This window comes from Lissotriton helveticus, chromosome 3_1, assembly GCF_964261635.1.
Source record: "Lissotriton helveticus chromosome 3_1, aLisHel1.1, whole genome shotgun sequence".
In the NCBI taxonomy this organism is placed as follows: domain Eukaryota; kingdom Metazoa; phylum Chordata; class Amphibia; order Caudata; family Salamandridae; genus Lissotriton; species Lissotriton helveticus.
The window spans coordinates 972942060-972967191 of NC_136061.1; the positions used below are offsets into that span (position 1 = coordinate 972942060).

At 49.7% G+C, this 25132-nt stretch overlaps 1 protein-coding gene across 5 annotated transcripts in view; it reads left to right on the plus strand.

Moving 5' to 3' along the window:
• The window catches only part of TRAF3IP1 (TRAF3 interacting protein 1), a 337634-nt gene that overhangs the window by 74494 nt on the left and 238008 nt on the right, over window positions 1-25132 (plus strand). For all 5 annotated transcript variants that reach the window (XM_078681404.1, XM_078681405.1, XM_078681406.1 and 2 more), the window contains exon 2: window positions 3179-3247. In XM_078681404.1, coding sequence (XP_078537530.1) covers window positions 3179-3247 — 69 coding nt within the window. The remainder of the gene's footprint in view (window positions 1-3178; window positions 3248-25132) is intronic.

The following is a 25132-nucleotide window of genomic DNA, read 5'->3' on the forward strand; positions in this document are numbered from 1 at the left end:
CGAGCCTGTCTCCAACTTCGATGAACCTGTGACCTGTCTTGCAGCCAGTGACCTCTGAAACCCCTGGAAGGACTGCTGCCTTCAACAAAGACTCAAATTTCCTGTGTACAGCGTACCTGTCCATAAGAAAGCAACAACGAAGACTCTGGATCTAGGCGGATCCGCTACTCGTACCCACTCTGCACCTGAGGCACTTGGCCCTAGTCAGAGCGGAGGGCCACCCACCCAGGGAAGTCTCCCCAGCATTTCCCGACCACTCCTAACCCCACGACTGCAACTTCAGAGTGAATCTGAAGGGTACCCCCCGTGACCGGAAGATTTCCGATGTGTAAAGGCACCCCTTCTCCCGTAGCCCCTCGGCTTTGGTGAGCTCGATCAGCAGTGCCCCTGTGACCCCTAACACTTCAGTTTACCCGTGCTGTCGCTGGTGTTCAATCTGGACCCTCCAGTTCGACGCCTGCATCCTGTTTCCAAAAAGAAGGTACTCCCTAGGATTACTTTGGGTGACTGACGCTGTGTTTGCACCCTACACCTGGCCGCCCCTGTGCCGCTGGTGGTGTATGTTTAGTGCTGCTTTGTCTCCCGCTCCCCCCACCCCCAGTACTGGTCCTAACACCAAAAGCTTAGCCCCTGCAACTGTGTCACTTACTTGCAAGCAGTGTGGCTCCAAGAACCCCAGTCTCCATTGAAACGCATTGGGCCAAACTCCGAATTTGACCTCTGTACTCTGCCATCCCTGTGCCGCTGGTGGTGCAGTGTTGGTTCTTACCTACTCCTTGCCTACTGCTGACCATTGGTCCCTAAGAGTGGAACTGTAAGGTGCGTACTTACCTGATTAACGGCAAACGTGTTTTCCTCATAGGATAACATTGAACTGTTCTGAAAATATTTTAGTGTCGAGTTTTTAAAGTGCAGACTATTTTTATATAAAAATGTACTTGCCTAATTGCGAAGATCTTCGTCTTAAAATAAAGTACAAAGCATATTTTTCTAAAATTAGTCTGAATCTCCTTCTTGAGCCGTGTGTCCATTATTAATCACTTTTCAATAAATGTCTTACACTCCTCTGTGTTTGGCCTAAATCTGCTTGTCCACACTACCACTAATAGAGCACTTTGGGTTTTACATTGAGCTCTCTACACTTTTGGGGAACCCCTGGACTCTGTGCTCAGTATTACCACCTAATGGAAATATCATATTTAGAGCCAGCTTCCTACAGTGAGTATCAAGTCAAATAAACTCAAGCAGTGAAATCTACTATGATAATCAAGTGTGGGAGGTATTCTGTGCCATGGGGATGCCTGTCTGCTGAAAGTGTACCAAAAATAATGAACACATTTCACATGAGTTGCTAAACAAGTTCCAAATAGTGATATGTTATGCTGGGTTTTAGATTTGAATTTCTACCCATAAGCATGTTTCTCTAATGTTGGACAATAATCCAGAGTCATGCAGGCCTAAATAGAAAAGTCATTGTGTTCCAGGATCAAACCAGTTAGCCGGCCAGTCATAGAGTTGAAAGTCTCATTAACCCAGAAGGTAACCCCTGAACCATCCTGCCGCAGAGAGGACTTTTTTGTCATCTAGCATCAAATCCTAGATATGCCTAACCCCAAGGGGTGAAGTCTCTAACCATCACCGAACCTGTGCCACCTTGTCACTTGAGGTGAACTACCCTGTACGCTAGCATCTACCATCAGACCATCTAGTCCTAGAGAGGAAAGTCTCTTTCTTGCCAATAAGTCCAGTCCCTAAAGCCCTAAAAGGGAAAGTCAACAAAACCTAGAACAAGACACTTAATTTTCCATGCCTACCATGCCTAGTGTGGCGAAGGCTCTAACTTGACAGAAATCTCCTGAACTATTCTGTTTATTTGTGGGTATTGATGTTCTGCTGAAATGGTGAGAACTGAGCACAGTATACCTCCATCAACTGAGTGGTTGAATTAAAAGAGCACAAACTTGCCACTAATGTGAGCGGAATTGTGTCATATTTCTGGTGAACACAATGATGGGAAATTCTGGGAGCGCATACTTTTGAGGGTAACCGATGGCAAACTGAAACATAGGATAAATGTATGACCAGACCGGTTGTGTGCAGATTGAACATCAGTACTGTGTGGGAAATACATATTAAGCTCAATTATATGGCATTTGTGATCAGGAATTTAGGTCAATAAATAATCCAATCTTGCTTTAGTAAAGTTTATTTTTTAATAAAATCGAGGACAATTACTTCTTTGGTTTTAATGATTGAGTTTAGGAAAATGTGATTTTAAATTTCTCTGTTTGGTTTTTATTGAAGCACATATTAGGGTGGAGAACGTCCATCATTTCTTACTATTTTTTCCAAAGCTTATTTTGTGTTGATCAGGAATGGAACAGAACAGGCTGAAAAACTATTTATTTTTCCTCAAGAACCCTCCAATCCCCATTGACAAGTATTTCAATAATGAATACTGTTTTTTTGTCAGAACAGTTTTGCGATATTACAATTATTTCTCTGAATTTCTCAAACATAGTTAGGTGTCAATTCTCTGGGGGTTTCTCTGATCTGCCTAAGACCCACTGAAGTTATTCCAGGTTAGACGTAAATGTAAAAATCCGTATTTGTAAAGTGCGAACTACTCACCCTTACGGGTCTCAAGGCACTGGGGCCGTCGTGGAAATTAAGTGAGCTATTGCCCAGAGTCACATGGTGCTGAGCTGAGCTGCCCCGGAGCTGGGGATCGAACCGTGAACCCTGTGCTCCGAAGGCAGCTGTCCTGGCCGCTGCACCACACCTCTCCACAGAGGGCGAGGGCATATATCTTCTAAAGATGCATTTTTACATAATTCAGGTACCTGATATAGTACAGACATAGTTTGGAAGAATCAAATGTATTACTTGATAATTACTGTGCATTACTGGCCGCAGACCTCTCCATTGTAGAAAGTGAGGGTGAAAGGAATATTGACAAAGTGTGCTTTGAACAGTACTATTGTGTAGTCAACCGAAAATAAAGACTCTTCTGCTTTTGTGCATTGTGCTCGATCTTCTCTTTCAGGCTGTGTTTCAGGTAGTGTTGGACCTCCAATCTGTCCCAAAAGAACTTTGTGATGGTGATGTGGGTTTATCTGAAAAATTTGTGCTGTACAATTACTTTGGCTTGTAACTTACCTCTGACCTCTCATTTCAGGTGATCCGGGTGACGGACTTCATGAAAGGGCTATACACGGAGTCTGAGCTGAAGTCTGATAATGTTAAGGTAAAGACTGGAGGGGGACTTTTCTCAATGTAATTTGTTTTCTCCTACCAGTTATCGGAAGGCGGCCCATCAAAGTTAGGAATTGGCTTCTATTTTTAAGTAGTACATGGGCCTCTCTTCTAGGTACCTCCCAGTCGGTGCACTCATTACTTATAAAGAGTATGGTGCTATGGAGTTTATTTTCACCTCACATTGGCATGGTATCCACTCACTTGTGAGGGGTTGTGAGATTTCAACTGCATTATTACAATAAATTGCAATAAATACAATTACAATAAATAACCTTCTTAGGTTTATGTTAATCTTGTTTTCATACTCACAGTGTCTATTATATTACTCTCGTCTTGTGTTAATGTTAGTAATTGTGGCTTGGTGGCCTGTGTGGTTTCAGAATGTTGGTGGGGGGCTGTTGGAAGTCTAGAAGCTGATCCCGAACCGTGTGATTAAACCCCAGGCCGTTAATTGACTGTTCTCAATTTTATTTGACTGTGCATTTTAATGGCAGTCTGCATGTTATTGCACCTTCTGACCTACTATTGTCTGCAATCCTTTTTCTGATATGCCTGTGCCATTTCTGACATCCCATAGAAGGTCAGCTTCAGTAAGCCTTTCTGTATTAAACAAGTTTATTAGCATTTTTTGACACCACGAGACATACACTATCACATTTTTCTTTAGATCTCAAACCGCATAACCACGAGCATGCTTTTTGCAAAAATCACTGTAGAAAGCTAAGTGACAACCAAATTAAATAACCACGCCGTTACTCCCAGCATGCATGCCTAGTGTCTCGTGTCATGGCATACTTTCATCAATGTGCCCCTAGTACAGCTGTTAATTCTTGGTGGGTCTAGACTTTTTCCCCTTTGCTCCCCTAATCTCTCCAGATCCTAGTGTGTTTGTGCAGGCATCCACAAACCTTATAGAGCGCTATCTCCAGCACATTGGAGCAGACCACCCCATCCCAGTTATTAAGTCTTACAATTTTTATTGCTTCTCCTCTCTCTAGCAATCTCCTACTCAGCAACCAAAAAGCCTTTGTACATCAAGGCAGGCCTGTATCTGTTAGTGTCCATTCCAGGGACTATATGGAGGAGGGTGAGATTGGGATCCCGGTCTACAGTCTAGCCCAACACTCCACTGACAGTGGTGAAATACACCCCTTCAGCAGCATTGCAAAGCCGGGTATGACCATGTGATAAGAAGGAAGAGCCTAAGGCACCTTACATCACAAACAACTAGGAGAGTGGATCTTCCCGACGCACCAATGCTTGAGTCAGGGTAGTGTATACCATGTGAAGAAACAACAACTGGATTATTCTAAATTGAACAGCAGTAGCTGTCTCCCTAGGGGTCATTTTAGACTCATGCCATTCCTCATCCTTGATTTTGTTCACAAGCTTCAATAAGCTGACATCCCTGTCACGGCAGACCACCTGTACCCATAGCTCTGTAATGCCTGATGTTTGTAGAGAAATTAGAAAGAAGGGGAATAGACTTCAAAGACCTTATAAATGCTTATAAGAGTAGCTTATTATACATTGCTTGTGAAACCTTGAGTCCACTGTTTTTGTATTGCCCAAAAGACTCTTACTATTCACGCTGAAATGTGAGTCTGCTCCAATTTTTTAATGAACTCTGTAGCTGATTGAGAATTCTAGCCTCAGATTCCTTACCTTAGAAAAATTTCCAGGCGTCAGACTTTATCTAAACACTTTTCGAGCAGTACCTCTGCGAGCCAGTGGGTAGTGTCATTCAGGGCGCTGACACCATTGCCAGAAGTGATGTGCACGATGCATATATTGGCGACACCTTTTTGACTTATTTTTTTCGACGTTCCGTCAAGACTCTTTTTTTAATTTAGATTACTTTATTGATTTCAAGACAACAAAACAAACATACAGTGCCATCCAGCATTCTGTGCAGCAGGGTATCATCCGGAAGCCGATCACGGCTATGGCAGAGAATACACAAACCTGACAACCAAAAAAGAAAACAGAACTAACCCCCCCCCCCCCCCCGCCCCCTCTCCTCCTCCAAAAATAATAAAATAATGTGCACAAATCTTTCCTGCCCCAGCAGGAAGTGGTCTAAATAGAAATTTTATGTTGTAGTATGAGCACTTGAGGCTGCCTGTGCAGTTGGTTCCGCAAGTCTCAGAAGTCTCAAATATTTAGGACATGAGAGTTCTGTAAAGTCAGTAGATAACAAGGTGAGCAGAGGCTCCCACAGGTCGTGAAAAGAGGCGCCAGGGTGAGTGAGGGTTAACAAGATCTTCTCAATCCCCTGAGCACCCCAAAGCCGGTGGAGCCAACCCAGCCTGGTAGGGATCGTCGGAGTGCCCCAATAGGAGAATATATTTTGCAAGGCCGCCCCTAAAACTAAAGCCACCTGTTTACCCCTCCTAGACCTAAGAGGAAAGGTTAGTGGGTTCGGGAGACCCAGGAGGATAGACGCTGGGAAGCCAGGAATTTGGGTGTTAAAGTGAGAGTCAATGTCATCTAAGATCTGCTTCCAATAATCCGCTAAGTCGGGGCAATCCCATAATAGATGGGTGAGAGTATCCAACAAGCCGCGGGCTCTCCAACAGTGGGGGTACGAGAGGGGTTACTTCTGTGGAGCCGGGGAGGGGTAAGATAGCCACCAAAATAGTTACCTATTGGTGTTTCAATGGAGGCTACATTGCGCGCTGAATGTCGGGCCCTAAAGAACACACCAGTCCACTCTTTCAGTGAAAGTGTTCGGCCCAGTTCCACTTCCCACCTTATATGATCCGGAGTCTTCTCGGTGGTGTGAATGTGATTGGTAAATTAATACAAATCGGAAGTTAAGTGGGAGTCAGTGTGCCGTGTGAGTAGCCATTTCTCAAATTTTGTAAGGTGTCTCTCGGCGCCCTCCTGCACCCCAGTGTTCAGTACCCAATGGCGGATCTGTAGGTAATGGTACCGTTCGGTCTCCGGAGGGTCCCTGTCTTCGCGGAAGTCGGAGAAGGCTCGGGGTCCTGTGATGTCAAAGAAATGCCCTATGGAGCGGCGACCCGCCCTGGTCCAATGCCTGAACCCCACCTGGTCCAACCCTGGGGCAAAGTCGGGATTGTTAACTATAGGCATAATCGGGGAAGGAAATGTCGTAAGCTCCCGCAAGATAGCAACCTTATCCCAAGCTAAGAGGGTAGGGTGAGTGATCTTAGACAGGTACAAGTTCTGGGGACATGCATATTGAGAGAGGAAGGGGACACCCTACAGCGGCTGTCTGGCAAGCGACGATCCATAAAAAGCCAGTGCTTTTTGGACTCTGGGCGGGACCATTCGACCAAAGCTCTCAAGTGTGTCGCCCACCAGTAAGCCTGTGAGTTCGGGATCCCCAGTCCACCCTCACGCGTGCTCCTGTATGCTAATTCCCTGCGCAGGCGAGCTCTCTGGTCTCTCCAAATGAAATGTTCTATATCTCTTTGTAGTGAAAGTATGACTCCCGTCTGAGGCACTAAGTGGAGCGTTTGGAACAGATAAATTATCTTAGGGCGGAGCGTCATCTTAATGGCAGCGATGCGGCCCAACCATGACAACGAATGCGGTCTCCATCGTTATAAACAATCCCGGACCTGCAGCAGTAATAATGTGTAGTTTGTCGAGTTAGTGACCTGCAAGTCGTCGGAAAGTTGCAGTCCCAAATAGGGGATAGAGGTCGAGGCCCAGTGGATGTGGTACGACCACTGCAGGAGATCTAACGTTGTGGGATCAAGGGAGGGATTAAGAGCTTGGGATATATGAACATTGATCTTAAACCCCGAGACTAAGGCAAACCTATCTAATTCTGCCAGCTGGGCAGGAAGAGACTCCCTGGGCCGCTCCAGTGTAGCCACTACGTCATCTGCGTAGAGACCGAGTTTGTGTGCCGACCCTCCAAATTGCACCCCAGTTATGGAGGGGTCATTACGGACACTTTGAGCCGTAGGCTCATATAAAGGGCAAATAAAAGCTGTGCATGGGACACCCCTGTCGCATGCCCCGTTGTATGGGATACGACTTTGAGGCAATCCCATTCACACTGACCGAGGCGGGTTTGGGTGGGTATAACTACTAAAGATCCAATCAATGAATCGGGAGGGTATACCAAAACGAGATAGCATCGCCTTAAGATACGGCCAATGGACCCTGCCGAACGCCTTCGTAGCGGCGACAGAGAATCATTTGCGGGGACAAAACCGGATTGGTCCGGATCGATCAACTCGGGTAGATGGGAAGAGAGTCTCTGCGCCAGTATTCCCGTAAAGATTTTCAGATCGACAGTTGACAGGGAAATGGGGCGAAAAGAGGCACACATGCATTTGTCTTTGCCCTGTTTGGGGATAACCGTGATCAGCGCTTCCAGCATAGAAGGCAGGAGAGGAGTGGAGGGTCCAATCGAATTGTAGACCCTGACCAGCACTGGGGCAAGAATGTTGCAAAAGGTTTTTATAAAAAAACAAAGGGAAAGCCATCTGCACCAGGTGATTTGTGGGGTTTTAACTTGGAGATGGCAGAGATAACCTCTTCCAATCTTATAGGAGCTGCAAGTTCCTCAGCTTGGTGGGTAACCAGTTTGGCCGTGGATATGGCCTGTAAATACTGGCCTGGGCCTTCCTCAGGTAGCGTCTGGGCATCATACAAAGTCGAGTAGAATTGCCTAAAAGTATCTGCAATTCCTTGATCTGTGGTACGCTCTTCTCCCTGCTGATCCACCACAAGAGGAAGATGGGACGCCTGCCTCTGCGCTTGCAACCTGTTGGCTAAGAGCTTCCCGCATCTATCACCCCCAACATAAAAGGCATGCTTAAGCTATAGTGCGGCTTACTCAGCTCTGTCTATATCTAGTGCCGCTAATTGGGCGCTGGCCGCTTTGAGTTGTTTCCATACTCTAGGGGTACGTGCCAACTCAATAACCTCCCCCGTTAGTTGTTCCCTCTTCTCCCTCCTAAGCTTGTCAGCCGCTGCTATTCCTAAAAACTCCCCCCTGACCACCGCTTTTAGCGCATCCCAGAGAATGGCCGCCAAAACATCCGAGGTATCACTTATAGCAAGGTAGTCAGTTATGGACCCCTTGATTTGTTTTATCATCGAGGGACGTTGCAACATCGACTCCTGCAGTCGCCAAAAACAACGAGATGGACGCGGATGGCTCAGGGACAAGGAACCCCTCACTGCAGAGTGGTCTGATATAGGGCATGGGACTATCGTCGCCTCTTGTGTCTGCTGTGTTAGTGTGGCAGTTGTTAATATATAAACGTTCCTGTCATATGGTTTGTGGGAGTGGGAATAAAAGGTATATTCTCTAGACTTTGGGTGACGCAGTCGCCAGACGTCGGTGAGTCCGGTTATAGCCAGTAGTCGTGCCCCAGCTCTGGAGAGGGCCCCAATCTGTCCTACTCGCTGCACAGACCAATGCAGCTCATTATCAAATACCAAGTTGAAATCGCCCCCCAAGAGCGGAGATCTATCGAGTGTACAGGACAGCTTGCGTACCACCTCTCTAATGAACCCCTCCTGTCCTTCGTTGAGGACATAAGCTGTAGATACTGTAAAGGTGTGCTGCCCTAGTGTAAAGGAATAAGCCAGGAGCCTGCCATTGATCTCGGCTTGTTTAGAATTGATCTGGCCCGAAACTTTGCAGAGACCAATATAGCCACCCCTGCTGTCTTAGAGGGCTGAGAAGAATGCATTTGATACGGGAACGCCCTGGACCGTAGTCTGTGGGTGTCTTGTGCCAGGAGATGCGTCTCTGGGAGGAGACAAATCTGGGCGTCTGAGTTTTCCAAAAAGGACAGAACAGTACACCGTTCAATAGGGTTATTAAGGCCCTTAACTCTAAGAGATAGGATCTTGATATCAGTCGACATTATAGTGGGGAGAAGGGTGCAATGGAGGGATTGGGAACCCCTGTGCAAGTACCAACCTAATGTCACCTGAACACACACCAGCCTGCATGAACAAAAGTCTATCTGCTCCATGAGGAGGAGGAGAGGACCCTGTTACCCTTAATAAACAAGCATTGGAAATGCAATAGGTCTCGCAATAGAATAGTTAGAAATTTTTCTTTTTGCAAATGGAAGAGTGGCGTTGCGTGGATGAGTGGCGTTGCGTGGATGAGTGGCGTTGCGTGGATGAGTGGCGTTGCGTGGATGAGTGGTGTTGCGTGGATGAGTGGCGTTGCGTGGATGAGTGGCGTTGCGTGTGTGAGTGGCGTAGCGTGTGTGAGTGGCGTTGCGTGTGTGAGTGGCGTTGCGTGTGTGAGTGGCGTTGCGTGGATGAGTGTGGTTGGAATGCAATAAGTATCGCATTAGAAAAGTTGTAGTTATTGGTCTTGTAAATGACATAAATTTTTTTTTTGGCGATGTTAAAATTGCTATATTGATGGCTTTGTCATTTACAATGCCAATAGTTATAACGTTTGCAAATGTGACACCTATAGCATTTGGAATGCAACATGTTTAGTATTTACGTGACTTATATGGCAGCTCTGGTCGTTATGCTACATCTCTAGATAGTTTTATCTTCCGCAAATGTGACACCTATTGTAACACAATATGTGTTGTGAGGGTGAGGGGTTGAGGGTGAGGTGTTGAGGGTGAGGGGTTGAGGGTGAGTGAGGGTGAGGCGTTGAGGGTGAGTGAGGCTGAGGTGTTGAGGGTGAGTGAGGGTGAGGAGTTGAGGGTGAGTGAGGGTGAGGGTGAGTGAGTGTGAGGGGTTGAGGGTGAGTGAGGGTGATGATGAGTGAGGGTGAGGGGTTGAGGGTGAGTGAGGGTGAGGGTGAGTGAGGGTGAGGCTGAGGGGTTGAGGGTAAGTGAGGGTGAGTGAAGGTGAGGCTGAGGTGTTGAGGGTAAGTGAGGGTGAGTGAGAGTGAGGGTGAGTGAGGAGTTGAGGGTGAACGGTTGAGGGTGAGTGAGGGTGAGGGGTTGAGAGTGAGTGAGGGTGAGGCGTTGAGGGTGAGTGAGGGTGAGGGTGAGTGTGGGTGAGTGAGGGTGAGTGAGGGTGAGGGTGAGTGAGGGTGAGTGAGGGTGAGGCTGAGTGAGGGTGAGTGAGTGTGAGGGGTTGAGGGTGAGTGAGGGTGAGGGGTTGAGGGTGAGTGAGGATGAGGGGTTGAGGGTGAGTGAGGGTGAGGGGTTGAGGCTGAGTGAGGGTGAGGGTGATTGAGGGTAAGGGGTTGAGGCTGAGTGAGGGTGAGGGTGAGGGGTTGAGGGTGAGTGAGGGTGAGGTGTTGAGGGTGAGTGAGGGTGAGGGTGAGTGTGGGTGAGGGTGAGTGAGGGTGAGGGTGAGTGAGGGTGAGTGAGGGTGAGTGAGTGTGAGTGAGGGTGGCGGTGAGTGAGGGTGAGTGAGTGTGAGTGAGGGTGAGGCTGAGGGGATGAGGGTGAGTGAGGGTGAGGGGTTGAGGGAGGGTGAGGGTGAGTGAGGGTGAGGGTGAGGTGTTGAGGGTGAGTGAGGGTGAGGGTGAGTGAGGGTGAGGGTGAGTGAGTGTGAGGGGTTGAGGGTGAGTGAGGGTGAGGGTGAGTGAGGGTGAGGGGTTGAGGGTGAGTGAGGGTGAGTGAGGGTGAGGCTGAGGGGTTGAGGGTAAGTGAGGGTGAGTGAGGGTGAGGCTGAGGGGTTGAGTGAGAGTGAGGGTGAGTGAGGGGTTGAGGGTGAACGGTTGAGGGTGAGTGAGGGTGAGGGTGAGGTGTTGAGGGTGAGTGAGGGTGAGGGGTTGAGAGTGAGTGAGGGTGAGGCATTGAGGGTGAGGGTGAGTGAGGGTGAGTGAGGGTGAGGCTGAGTGAGGGTGAGTGAGGGTGAGGGGTTGAGGGTGAGTGAGGGTGAGGGGTTGAGGGTGAGTGAGTTTGAGGGGTTGATGGTGAGTGAGGGTGAGGGGTTGAGGCTGAGTGAGGGTGAGGGTGATTGAGGGTAAGGGGTTGAGGCTGAGTGAGGGTGAGGGTGAGGGGTTGAGGGTGAGTGAGGGTGAGGGTGAGTGTGGGTGAGGGTGAGTGAGGGTGAGGGTGAGTGAGGGTGAGTGAGTGTGAGTGAGGGTGGGGGTGAGTGAGGGTGAGTGAGTGTGAGTGAGGGTGAGGGTGAGTGAGGGTGAGGGTGAGTGAGGGTGAGTGAGGGCGAGGGTGAGTGAGGGTGAGTGAGGGTGAGGCTGAGGGGATGAGGGTGAGTGAGGGTGAGGGGTTGAGGGAGGGTGAGGGTAAGTGAGGGTGAGGGTGAGTGAGGGTGAGGGGTTGAGGGTGAGTGAGGGTGAGTGAGGGTGAGTGAGGGTGAGGGTGATTGAGAGTGAGTGAGGGTGAGGGGTTGAGGGTGGGTGAGGGGTTGAGGGTGAGTGAGGGTGAGGGGTTGAGGCTGAGTGAGGGTGAGGGTGATTGAGGGTAAGGGGTTGAGGGTGAGTGAGGGTGAGGGTGAGGGGTTGAGGATGAGTGAGGGTGAGGTGTTGAGGGTGAGTGTTGGTGAGGGTGAGTGTTGGTGAGGGTGAGTGAGGGTGAGGGTGAGTGAGGGTGAGTGAGTGTGAGTGAGGGTGGGGGTGAGTGAGGGTGAGTGAGGGTGAGTGAGGGTGAGGGGTTGAGGGTGGTTGAGGGGTTGAGGGTGAGTGAGGGTGAGGGGTTGAGGGTGAGAGGGTGAAGGTGAGGGTGAGTGAGGGTGAGGGTGAGGAGTTGAGTGTGAGTGAGGGTGAGGGTGATTGAGGGTGAGGTGTTGAGGGTGAGTGAGGGTGAGGGTGAGTGAGGGTGAGGGTGATTGAGGGTGAGTGAGGGTGAGGGTGAGGGGTTGAGGGTGAGTGATGTGTTGAGGGTGAGGGGTTGAGGGTGAGTGAGGGGGAGGCTGAGGGGTTGAGGGTGAGTGAGGGTGAGGGGTTGAGGGTGAGTGAGGGTGAGGGTGAGTGAGGGTGAGGGGTTGAGGGTGAGTGAGGGTGAGGGTGAGCGTGAGTGAGGGTGAGTGAGGGTGAATTAGGGTGAGTGAGGGTGAGGGTGAGTGAGGGTGAGTGAGGGTGAGGGTGATTGAGGGTGAGTGAGGGTGAGTGAGGGTGAGGGTGAGTGAGGGTGAGGGTGAGTGAGGGTGAGGGTGAGTGAGGGTGAGTGAGGGTGAGTGAGGGTGAGGGTGAGTGAGGGTGAGTGAGGGTGAGGCTGAGTGAGGGTGAGTGAGTGTGAGGGGTTGAGGGTGAGTGAGGGTGAGTGGTTGAGGGTGAGTGAGGATGAGGGGTTGAGGGTGAGTGAGGATGAGGGGTTGAGGGTGAGTGAGGGTGAGGGGTTGAGGCTGAGTGAGGGTGAGGGTGATTGAGGGTAAGGGGTTGAGGCTGAGTGAGGGTGAGGGGTTGAGGGTGAGTGAGGGTGAGGTGTTGAGGGTGAGTGAGGGTGAGGGTGAGTGTGGGTGAGGGTGAGTGAGGGTGAGGGTGAGTGAGGGTGAGTGAGGGTGAGTGAGTGTGAGTGAGGGTGGCGGTGAGTGAGGGTGAGTGAGTGTGAGTGAGGGTGAGGCTGAGGGGATGAGGGTGAGTGAGGGTGAGGGGTTGAGGGAGGGTGAGGGTGAGTGAGGGTGAGGGTGAGGTGTTGAGGGTGAGTGAGGGTGAGGAGTTGAGGGTGAGTGAGGGTGAGGGTGAGTGAGTGTGAGGGGTTGAGGGTGAGTGAGGGTGAGGGTGAGTGAGGGTGAGGGGTTGAGGGTGAGTGAGTGAGGGTGAGGCTGAGGGGTTGAGGGTAAGTGAGGGTGAGTGAGGGTGAGGCTGAGGGGTTGAGTGTAAGTGAGGGTGAGTGAGAGTGAGGGTGAGTGAGGGGTTGAGGGTGAACGGTTGAGGGTGAGTGAGGGTGAGGGTGAGGTGTTGAGGGTGAGTGAGGGTGAGGGGTTGAGAGTGAGTGAGGGTGAGGCATTGAGGGTGAGTGAGGGTGAGTGAGGGTGAGTGAGGGTGAGGCTGAGTGAGGGTGAGTGAGGGGTTGAGGGTGAGTGAGGGTGAGGGGTTGAGGGTGAGTGAGTTTGAGGGGTTGATGGTGAGTCAGGGTGAGGGTGAGGGTGATTGAGGGTAAGGGGTTGAGGCTGAGTGAGGGTGAGGGGTTGAGGGTGAGTGAGGGTGAGGTGTTGAGGGTGAGTGAGGGTGAGGGTGAGTGTGGGTGAGGGTGAGTGAGGGTGAGGGTGAGTGAGGGTGAGTGAGTGTGAGTGAGGGTGGGGGTGAGTGAGGGTGAGTGAGTGTGAGTGAGGGTGAGGGTGAGTGAGGGTGAGGGTGAGTGAGGGTGAGTGAGGGCGAGGGTGAGTGAGGGTGAGTGAGGGTGAGGCTGAGGGGATGAGGGTGAGTGAGGGTGAGGGGTTGAGGGAGGGTGAGGGTAAGTGAGGGTGAGGGTGAGTGAGGGTGAGGGGTTGAGGGTGAGTGAGGCTGAGGGTGAGTGAGGGTGAGTGAGGGTGAGGGTGAGTGAGGGTGAGGGTGAGTGAGGGTGAGGGTGATTGAGAGTGAGTGAGGGTGAGGGGTTGAGGGTGAGTGAGGGTGAGGGGTTGAGGGTGAGTGAGGGTGAGGGGTTGAGGCTGAGTGAGGGTGAGGGTGATTGAGGGTAAGGGGTTGAGGGTGAGTGAGGGTGAGGGTGAGGGGTTGAGGGTGAGTGAGGGTGAGGTGTTGAGGGTGAGTGTTGGTGAGGGTGAGTGTTGGTGAGGGTGAGTGAGGGTGAGGGTGAGTGAGGGTGAGTGAGTGTGAGTGAGGGTGGGGGTGAGGGTGAGTGAGTGAGGGTGAGTGTGAGTGAGGGTGAGTGTGAGTGAGGGTGAGTGAGGGTGAGGGGTTGAGGGTGGTTGAGGGGTTGAGGGTGAGTGAGGGTGAGGGGTTGAGGGTGAGAGGGTGAAGGTGAGGGTGAGTGAGGGTGAGGGTGAGGAGTTGAGTGTGATTGAGGGTGAGGGTGATTGAGGGTGAGGTGTTGAGGGTGAGTGAGGGTGAGGGTGAGTGAGGGTGAGGGTGATTGAGGGTGAGTGAGGGTGAGGGTGAGGGGTTGAGGGGGAGTGAGGGTGACTGAGGGTGAGTGAGAGTGAGGGTGAGTGATGTGTTGAGGGTGAGGGGTTGAGGGTGAGTGAGGGGGAGGCTGAGGGGTTGAGGGTGAGTGAGGGTGAGGGGTTGAGGGTGAGTGAGGGTGAGTGAGGGTGAGGGGTTGAGGGTGAGTGAGGGTGAGCGTGAGTGAGGGTGAGTGAGGGTGAATTAGGGTGAGTGAGGGTGAGGGTGAGTGAGGGTGATTGAGGGTGAGTGAGGGTGAGGGTGAGTGAGGGTGAGGGTGAGTGAGGGTGAGTGAGGGTGAGGGTGAGTGAGGGTGATTGAGCGTGAGTGAGGGTGAGTGAGGGTGATGTGTTGAGGGTGATTGAGTGTGATTGAGGGTGAGGGGTTGAGGTTGAAATTTTTTTTTTTTATTAAAATGTCGGACGCAAAGCGCCACCTTAACGCTACCTAAATTTAACAGGTTAGCGTTGTAGTTTTTTTTTAAATTTTCCTAAAGTTACGTCTTTTTTTTGATTGACAAATTTTTTAGCCAATCGGAGCGCTACGTTTTTGACGTCGCGTTCCGATTTGCATACGTAATCGGTGGAATTCTCCAGAACATGGAGAATAGCGGGATGCGGAAGGCGTGTTCCTGTCCGTGTGCTGTTGGTGCGTCGTATGATAGGTAAGAGATTTCCTCGACGTGTTTTTTTAATCTAATTTAAAGTAGTATTGATAGTATGCATAAATTAGTTAATAATTATGAGTGTATTTATATAAAAACTGACATATTTTGTTAGCGATTGTAATTATTTTAGTTATTTATGTAATTTATATGTAAGTGTTTTTATTTACTACCTATAGTATGTTTAAGTTAACGAATGAATAGGAGTGTAATTTTAATAATGTTGACATAGTATTTTTTTGTTTGTAATATTTCGAAATGAATATTATGTAATGTAATTAAAGTCTTGTTTTTATTCTTCGATATGTAATGTATTTATTTTCGTAAAGTGTTATGTAAAGTATTATTAGCAGTTGTTTGTTATTTGACGTACAAGAGCTGTTCTTTGAGTTTCAAAGTACTCTTTTCGCCATGAATATTGTACACTTCAAAAGTATTAATTGTATTACGAGTTGTTTTGTGAAGCTAAGAGACATATGTAATGTTTATTGATGATGTTAGCGCTGAATCCAAGTTGCGTAATATGTTTTTTATATTTGATGTAATTCCGTGTGATGAACTGCTATTGTTATATGCCTACGGTTTTTTGTGTAACTCATGACAATTGTGTTTAATCCGTCCCATTTACGGGATGAATAGTGCTTGTTTATTACCCAAGTTAAAAATAGGCTGTTTTACTTTTGTGTTTGTACATCCTAGTCCTCGCATCCTGACAGATATTTCTTCGTTCTTTTGTTGGTGTTATTTTGTCCGAATAATTTTTGGTTTGGTGACCTGAAGCTTGATAAACATCGTTGCATGCTGTAGCTCACATTTGGGAAGTAGATTTTGTGTGTAACGTATCTGATGCACGACTACGTTTTCTCCCCTTAACTTTTTAATTGCGTGCAAAAATTTGTTTTTGTCTCAGAAAATGGCATAAAACTTATCTATCTGTTAAATGCACAATCATGTCTTTGAATAGGGTGGAATAGGAGGCTATTATTTGAGTCTTTACTTATATTGTGTTTTGTTTAGTTTTATTTGATTGTTTATTTGGCTGGTGCATTAGGATGGCGTATTTTTACTTTGGTTGTTATTTTCTAGGATGTCTTTCTGTTGCGTATCTTGAGGGTGTATTTGTAGGGTGAATTAGGCTGTTAGTTTTTTAGGGTGAATTAGGACTCAGGATTTCTATCTTGGAGTTAGAGTGTGGATTAGGATAGTTTAATTCTATTCTTCCTTTTGTTGTATGTGTGTGTGTGTGTGTGTGTGTGTGTGTGTGTGTGAGGGTGAGTGAGGGTGTGTGAAGCTGAGGGTGTGTGACGGTGTGTGAGGGAAGCTTGCACTGCTGCTGTCGGTGCTGTACCTGTTCCATGTGTAAGGGAAGCTTGCACTGCTGCCGCCTGTTCTGTACCTGATCTATGTGTGAGGGAAGCTTGCACTGCTGCTGCCTGTGCTGTACCTGCTCCTTGTGTGAGGGAAGCTTGCACTGCTGCTGTCGGTGCTGTACCTGTTCCATGTGTAAGGGAAGCTTGCACTGCTGTTGCCTGTGCTGTACCTGCTCCGTGTTTGAGGGAAGCTTGCATTGCTGTTGCCTGTGCTGTACCTGCTCTGTGTGTGATGGAAGCTTGCACTGTTGCTGCCTGTGCTGTACTGCTCTGTGTGTGAGGGAAGCTTGCACTGTTGCTGCCTGTGCTGTACCTGCTCTGTGTGTGAGGGAAGCTTGCAATGTTGCTGCCTGTGCTGTACCTGCTCCGTATTTGAGGGAAGCTTGCATTGCTGTTGCCTGTGCTGTACCTGCTCTGTGTGTGATGGAAGCTTGCACTGTTGCTGCCTGTGCTGTACCTGCTCTGTGTGTGAGGGAAGCTTGGACTGTTGCTGCCTGTGCCTCACCAAGATTTGTGTAAGTAAATGGAGATGGAGGGAGAGAGTTGGAAGAGAGAGTGAAAGAGGCAGAAACGTGGAGAGTAAAAGAAAGAGCGAAGGAATCTGTAAGCTGAGAGATGTGGCATAACAGAAGGCTTGGTAGTGCGGGCACAGCTGCTTGGGGTATCTGCGAGATTTGTGTAAGTAAATGGAGAGGGGGGAGAGAGTTGGAAGAGAGAGTGAAAGAGGCAGAAACGTTGAGAGGAAAAGAAAGAGCGAAGGGATCTGTAAGATGAGAGATGTGGCATAACAGAACGCTCGCTAGTGCGGGCACTGCTGCTCGGGGTATCGGCGAGATTTGTGTAAGTAATTGGAGAGGGAGGGAGAGAGTTGGAAGAGAGAGTGAAAGAGGCAGAAACGTGGAGAGGAATAGAAAGAGAGAAGGGATCTGTAAGCTGAGAGATGTGGCATAACAGAACGCTCGCTAGTGCAGGCACTGCTGCTCGGGGTATCGGCGAGATTTGTGTAAGTAATTGGAGAGGGAGGGAGAGAGTTGGAAGAGAGAGTGAAAGAGGCAGAAACGTGGAGAGGAATAGAAATAGAGAAGGGATCTGTAAGCTGAGAGATGTGGCATAACAGAACGCTCGGTATTGTGGGCACTGCTGCTCGGGGTATCACCAAGATTTGTGTAAGTAAATGGAGATGGAGGGAGAGAGTTGGAAGAGAGAGTGAAAGAGGCAGAAAAGTGGAGAGTAAAAGAAAGAGCGAAGGAATCTGTAAGCTGAGAGATGTGGCATAACAGAAGGCTTGGTAGTGCAGGCACAGCTGCTTGGGGTATCTGCGAGATTTGTGTAAGTAAATGGAGAGGGGGGAGAGAGTTGGAAGAGAGAGTGAAAGAGGCAGAAACGTTGAGAGGAAAAGAAAGAGCGAAGGGATCTGTAAGATGAGAGATGTGGCATAACAGAACGCTCGCTAGTGCGGGCACTGCTGCTCGGGGTATCGGCGAGATTTGTGTAAGTAATTGGAGAGGGAGGGAGAGAGTTGGAAGAGAGAGTGAAAGAGGCAGAAACGTGGAGAGGAATAGAAAGAGAGAAGGGATCTGTAAGCTGAGAGATGTGGCATAACAGAACGCTCGCTAGTGCGGGCACTGCTGCTCGGGGTATCGGCGAGATTTGTGTAAGTAATTGGAGAGGGAGGGAGAGAGTTGGAAGAGAGAGTGAAAGAGGCAGAAACGTGGAGAGGAATAGAAAGAGAGAAGGGATCTGTAAGCTGAGAGATGTGGCATAACAGAACGCTCGGTATTGTGGGCACTGCTGCTCGGGGTATCACCAAGATTTGTGTAAGTAAATGGAGATGGAGGGAGAGAGTTGGAAGAGAGAGTGAAAGAGGCAGAAACATGGAGAGGAATAGAAAGAGAGAAGGGATCTGTAACCTGAGAGATGTGGCATAACAGAACGCTCGCTAGTGCGGGCACTGCTGCTCGGGGTATCGGCGAGATTTGTGTAAGTAATTGGAGAGGAAGGGAGAGATTTGGAAGAGAGTGAAATTTGCAGAAAAGTGGAGAGGAATAGAAAGAGCGAAGGGATCTGTAACCTGAGAGATGTGGCATAACAGAACGCTTGGTAGTGCGGGCACTGCTGTTTGGGGTATCTGCGGGAGGGTAGGCCCTATCACGTAGTTGGGTCATTCACATCACTACACGGAGTTTTGTTTTGTTTAGCACAATGTTTAGATCCCCTTTACTTTTACGGTTGGCAACTGCTGATGATGGTACAGTGGGGAGTTAAGCGAGTACCAGTTTGACACATCCTCCATGGTGGTTGCTCCCGTGAGGCGTTGCCAATCCCCCTCCCCCTTTTTTCACTAGAAAAGGGTTGAGGGACGGTGAAGTACAGCACCATGGATTAATGGGCACACACACATATGGCTTTAGGAATGTATAGTTCAAAGTAAATGTGACAATAGACACTGAACCTAGTAGTAGGAGCTAACACATCCACTACTAGGCTTATCTCAATTTATAGAAAGAAAGGGATAGTTCAACTTGCAATAAGGTCAGGCACATTGTTCAGAGCTGCCTGTGCTATACCTGCTCCGTGTGTGAGGGAAGCTTGCACTGCTGCTGTCGGTGCTGTACCTGTTCCATGTGTAAGGGAAGCTTGCACTGCTGTTGCCTGTGCTGTACCTGTTCCGTGTGTGATGGAAGCTTGCACTGTTGCTGCCTGTGCTGTACCTGCTCTGTGTGTGAGGGAAGCTTGCACTGTTGCTGCCTGTGCTGTACCTGCTCTGTGTGTGAGGGAAGCTTGCACTGTTGCTGCCTGTGCTGTACATGCTCCGTGTTTGAGGGAAGCTTGCATTGCTGTTGCCTGTGCTGTACCTGCTCCGTGTGTGATGGAAGCTTGCACTGTTGCTGCCTGTGCTGTACCTGCTCTGTGTGTGAGGGAAGCTTGCACTGTTGCTGCCTGTGCTGTACCTGCTCGGTGTGTGAGGGAAGCTTGCACTGTTGCTGCCTGTGCTGTACATGCTCCGTGTTTGAGTGAAGCTTGCATTGCTGTTGCCTGTGCTGTACATGCTCCATGTGTGATGGAAGCTTGCACTGCTGCCGCCTGTGCTGTACCTGATCTATGTGTGAGGGAAGCTTGCACTGCTGCTGCCTGTGCTGTAACAGCTCCGTGTGTGAGGGAAGCTTGCACTGCTGCTGTCGGTGCTGTACCTGTTCCATGTGTAAGGGAAGCTTGCACTGCTGTTGCCTGTGCTGTACCTGCTCTGTGTGTGAGGGAAGCTTGCACTGTTGCTGCCTGTGCTGTACCTGCTCCGTGTTTGAGGGAAGCTTGCATTGCTGTTGCCTGTGCTGTACCTGCTCCGTGTGTGATGGAAGCTTGCACTGTTGCTGCCTGTGCTGTACCTGCTCTGTGTGTGAGGGAAGCTTGCACTGTTGCTGCCTGTGCCTCACCAAGATTTGTGTAAGTAAATGGAGATGGAGGGAGAGAGTTGGAAGAGAGAGTGAAAGAGGCAGAAACGTGGAGAGTAAAAGAAAGAGCGAAGGAATCTGTAAGCTGAGAGATGTGGCATAACAGAACGCTCGCTAGTGCGGGCACTGCTGCTCGGGGTATCTGCGAGATTTGTGTAAGTAAATGGAGAGGGGGAGAGAGTTGTAAGAGAGAGTGAAAGAGGGAGAAACGTGGAGAGTAAAAGAAAGAGCGAAGGAATATGTAAGCTGAGAGATGTGGCATAACAGAAGGCTTGGTAGTGCGGGCACTGCTGCTTGGGGTATCTGCGAGATTTGTGTAAGTAAATGGAGAGGGGGGAGAGAGTTGGAAGAGAGAGTGAAAGAGGCAGAAACGTGGAGAGTAAAAGAAAGAGCGAATGAATCTGTAAGCTGAGAGATGTAGCATAACAGAAGGATTGGTAGTGCGGTATTGCGGGCACTGCTGCTTGGGGTATCTGCGAGATTTGTGTAAGTAAATGGAGAGGGGGGAGAGAGTTGTAAGAGAGAGTGAAAGAGGCAGAAACGTTGAGAGGAAAAGAAAGTGCGAATCTGTAAGTTGAGAGATGTGGCATAACAGAAGGCTTGGTAGTGCGGTATTGCGGGCACTGCTGCTTGGGGTATCTGCGAGATTTGTGTAAGTAAATGGAGAGGGGGGAGAGAGTTGTAAGAGAGAGTGAAAGAGGCAGAAACGTTGAGAGGAAAAGAAAGTGCGAATCTGTAAGTTGAGAGATGTGGCATAACAGAAGGATTGGTAGTGCGGGCACTGCTGCTTGGGGTATCTGCGAGATTTGTGTAAGTAAATGGAGAGGGGGGAGAGAGTTGGACGAGAGTGAAAGAGGCAGAAACGTGGAGAGTAAAAGAAAGAGCGAAGGAATCTGTAAGCTGAGAGATGTGGCATAACAGAAGGATTGGTAGTGCGGGCACTGCTGCTTGGGGTATCTGCGAGATTTGTGTAAGTAAATGGAGAGGGGGAGAGAGTTGGAAGAGAGTGAAAGAGGCAGAAACGTGGAGAGTAAAAGAAAGAGTGAAGGAATATGTAAGCTGAGAGATGTGGCATAACAGAAGGCTTGGTAGTGCGGGCACTGCTGCTTGGGGTATCTGCGAGATTTGTGTAAGTAAATGGAGAGGGGGGAGAGAGTTGTAAGAGAGAGTGAAAGAGGCAGAAACGTTGAGAGGAAAAGAAAGTGCGAATATGTAAGCTGAGAGATGTGGCATAACAGAAGGCTTGGTAGTGCGGTATTGCGGGCACTGCTGCTTGGGGTATCTGCGAGATTTGTGTAAGTAAATGGAGAGGGGGGAGAGAGTTGTAAGAGAGAGTGAAAGAGGCAGAAACGTTGAGAGGAAAAGAAAGTGCGAATCTGTAAGTTGAGAGATGTGGCATAACAGAAGGATTGGTAGTGCGGGCACTGCTGCTTGGGGTATCTGCGAGATTTGTGTAAGTAAATGGAGAGGGGGGAGAGAGTTGGAAGAGAGAGTGAAAGAGGCAGAAACGTGGAGAGTAAAAGAAAGAGCGAAGGAATCTGTAAGCTGAGAGATGTGGCATAACAGAAGGATTGGTAGTGCGGGCACTGCTGCTTGGGGTATCTGCGAGATTTGTGTAAGTAAATGGAGAGGGGGAGAGAGTTGGAAGAGAGTGAAAGAGGCAGAAACGTGGAGAGTAAAAGAAAGAGCGAAGGAATATGTAAGCTGAGAGATGTGGCATAACAGAAGGCTTGGTAGTGCGGTATTGCGGGCACTGCTGCTTGGGGTATCTGCGAGATTTGTGTAAGTAAATGGAGAGGGGGGAGAGAGTTGTAAGAGAGAGTGAAAGAGGCAGAAACGTTGAGAGGAAAAGAAAGTGCGAATCTGTAAGCTGAGAGATGTGGCATAACAGAAGGATTGGTAGTGCGGGCACTGCTGCTTGGGGTATCTGCGAGATTTGTGTAAGTAAATGGAGAGGGGGGAGAGAGTTGGACGAGAGAGTGAAAGAGGCAGAAACGTGGAGAGTAAAAGAAAGAGCGAAGGAATATGTAAGCTGAGAGATGTGGCATAACAGAAGGATTGGTAGTGCGGGCACTGCTGCTTGGGGTATCTGCGAGATTTGTGTAAGTAAATGGAGAGGGGGGAGAGAGTTGGAAGAGAGAGTGAAAGAGGCAGAAACGTGGAGAGTAAAAGAAAGAGCGAAGGAATCTGTAAGCTGAGAGATGTGGCATAACAGAAGGATTGGTAGTGCGGGCACTGCTGCTTGGGGTATCTGCGAGATTTGTGTAAGTAAATGGAGAGGGGGAGAGAGTTGGAAGAGAGGGAAAGAGGCAGAAACGTGGAGAGTAAAAGAAAGAGCGAAGGAATATGTAAGCTGAGAGATGTGGCATAACAGAAGGCTTGGTAGTGCGGTATTGCGGGCACTGCTGCTTGGGGTATCTGCGAGATTTGTGTAAGTAAATGGAGAGGGGGGAGAGAGTTGTAAGAGAGAGTGAAAGAGGCGGAAACGTTGAGAGGAAAAGAAAGTGCGAATCTGTAAGCTGAGAGATGTGGCATAACAGAAGGATTGGTAGTGCGGGCACTGCTGCTTGGGGTATCTGCGAGATTTGTGTAAGTAAATGGAGAGGGGGAGAGAGTTGGACGAGAGAGTGAAAGAGGCAGAAACGTGGAGAGTAAAAGAAAGAGCGAAGGAATATGTAAGCTGAGAGATGTGGCATAACAGAAGGATTGGTAGTGCGGGCACTGCTGCTTGGGGTATCTGCGAGATTTGTGTAAGTAAATGGAGAGGGGGGAGAGAGTTGGAAGAGAGAGTGAAAGAGGCAGAAACGTTGAGAGGAAAAGAAAGTGCGAATCTGTAAGCTGAGAGATGTGGCATAACAGAAGGATTGGTAGTGCGGGCACTGCTGCTTGGGGTATCTGCGAGATTTGTGTAAGTAAATGGAGAGGGGGGGAGAGAGTTGGACGAGAGAGTGAAAGAGGCAGAAACGTGGAGAGTAAAAGAAAGAGCGAAGGAATCTGTAAGCTGAGAGATGTGGCATAACAGAAGGATTGGTAGTGCGGGCACTGCTGCTTGGGGTATCTGCGAGATTTGTGTAAGTAAATGGAGAGGGGGGAGAGAGTTGGAAGAGAGAGTGAAAGAGGCAGAAACGTGGAAAGTAAAAGAAAGAGCGAAGGAATCTGTAAGCTGAGAGATGTGGCATAACAGAAGGATTTGCAGTGCGGGCACCGCTGCTTGGGGTACGACAAACAGGAGATGGTGACTAAAGTTTCAACCATGAGGTTGGAAGGCAGTGAAGTGAAATGTGAGGAGGCACTCCGATTACCTCTTCAAATTGTAAAACAGTCGGAGGGCATTGCTGTGGGGAGGGGGTGTAGGAGAAATGCACACGGCGGGCAGGGGAGGGGGCGGAGCGGGGAGAGCGGCATGTGGGTGTGAAGAAGCCGGGGCCTTTGAAGTGAAGCTAAGCTTCACTTCAAAAGGTGTCGGAGGAATGCGGCTGAGGGAACAGACGGCGATTGCGGCTGAGGGAACTGATGTGCACGCGCTTTTAAGCTCAATGCACATGCGCATTGAGCTTAAAAGTCACGGGCACTGCAAGGAATCGCCACGATTCCTTGCTTGCTAGTTAAAGGTTGTTTAAGCCGCAATAGGCTCGCAAGCTCGATGCGCATGCGCATCGACAGGCGAGACCTAAAAACTAACTAATAATACCAACAATTCAAAATGTCCAACAGTGTCCTGGGCTACCTGCCCCATGGTGAGGTGTGAGATGTACAGCAGGAGCCTCCCGCTGCCCCGCCCAGCACCCGGCTCTGCAAATTCAAAGTGTACCCCTTAACAACATGTTCCAATTTTACCGGACCTATATGCCATCAATCTGTGTCTGCGGTATCTTCCATCAGGGTATCAAGCACAGCTTTACGCTCCTTTACCATTGTTGCTGGATCTGGGCGCAGGCAGGACGGAGTACCCCCCAACACAGCTCCATTGTGCCAGTCCCGGCTGCCGTCCTTCAGAGCCCCCCGATCCTGGGAGCTCCGACTCTCCTCCGGTAGGTTAAGAAGTGTTGTGGCCTCCTGCAGCGAGGGGATATGGCGGAGCCTGCCTTCCCACTTAAAGATGAGTCTGAATGGATGACCCCATGAATAAGACATGTCCGAGTGCAAGAATGTTGTGACCGCTCTGAAGTCTCATCTTTTCTGTAACTTTGAAGCGGCAAGGTCCTGGAACAGGAGGGGTCGAGTGGATCGAAATTTGAGGGGGTGCTTGTTTCGCGCTTCCCGGAGAATCCGTTCCTTTAGCTGGAAATCGTGAACGCGAGTTAAGATGTCCGGAGGGGGTGTAGTCGCCGGCCTCTTAGGCCCCAAACTGTGCGTTCGGTCCAGCTTGATCTTCTGCTCCGGAGGGGCCTCCAATATATAGCGGAAGAGATCCTCGACGTAGGATTCAATGTCCTGCCTCTCAAGACCCTGAGGAACTGCCCGAATTCTAATGTTGTTCCGACGGGAACGGTTCTCGAGGTCCTCTGCATGGGCTTGGAGATCCAAGTGCTGGTCGAGGAGGCGAAGGACTTTCTGCTGAAGCTGATGGATCTCCTCGTCTCTAGATGACTTGTGTGTCTCCAGCACATCCACTCTCTCGCCAACGGAATCTATGTCCCTGCATATCTCTCAGCTTTCCAAGATGATTTCCTTTTTCATAGCATGGAATTCCCCAGTCAGGGAGGCAAAAAGGGACTCAAGTATGCTACGGGTGTCTGGGCCCTCTCCTCTGGGGAGTCTCGGTCAGCTGAGGGTCCCCCGGATGACAGAATCGCTTCGACCCCACCAGTGCCGACCTTCTGGAGGAAGTCCTTTACCGACCGCTCTTTCTTGGAAGCCATTGGTGTGCCCGAGATATCCTCCAGGGGCGGGGAGGTGCAGAGGAAGGGCAAGAGGCACTAGTCCAGAAGACCCAGAGGAAGGGAGCACCCCCCAGTCATAGCCTCCGCCGCACGTTTGCCCCTGGCAAAGATCCTCCAGATTATATCTGTGCCCCTTCCCTGGGCACCGCGGATGTTAAATAGGCCCAAAAGCGGCTCTGGGCGGAGAGGGCAGGTGTAAAGATCAGGACCGACTCTGTCTTGGTGCACACTGGGAAGTCGGGCAACCAAAGCACCTCCACTCACCGGCTTTGGCGGGCCAAAGCTCATCAGGGCTATATCTCCCTCAGTCGCTCCCTTCACCCGGGTACCTGCTGCTTCTGATGGCACCTCGACACAGCCTCCCGGAGGTGCCGTCCCATATGCCTCAAATGTCCGTCTTCACTTGACCGCCACTTCGTTTGCCTGCGGCGGGGTCCGAGCCTCCTTTTATATGATGTCGATACAAGGATGGCCTTGCCAAGTTCAAAATTGCGGGGAGGGGAAGACCCAGTCGCCCCCGCAATGCGGCCCAACCGCATCCGCACGCACTACGACCACGACTGTCTCTGCACTGA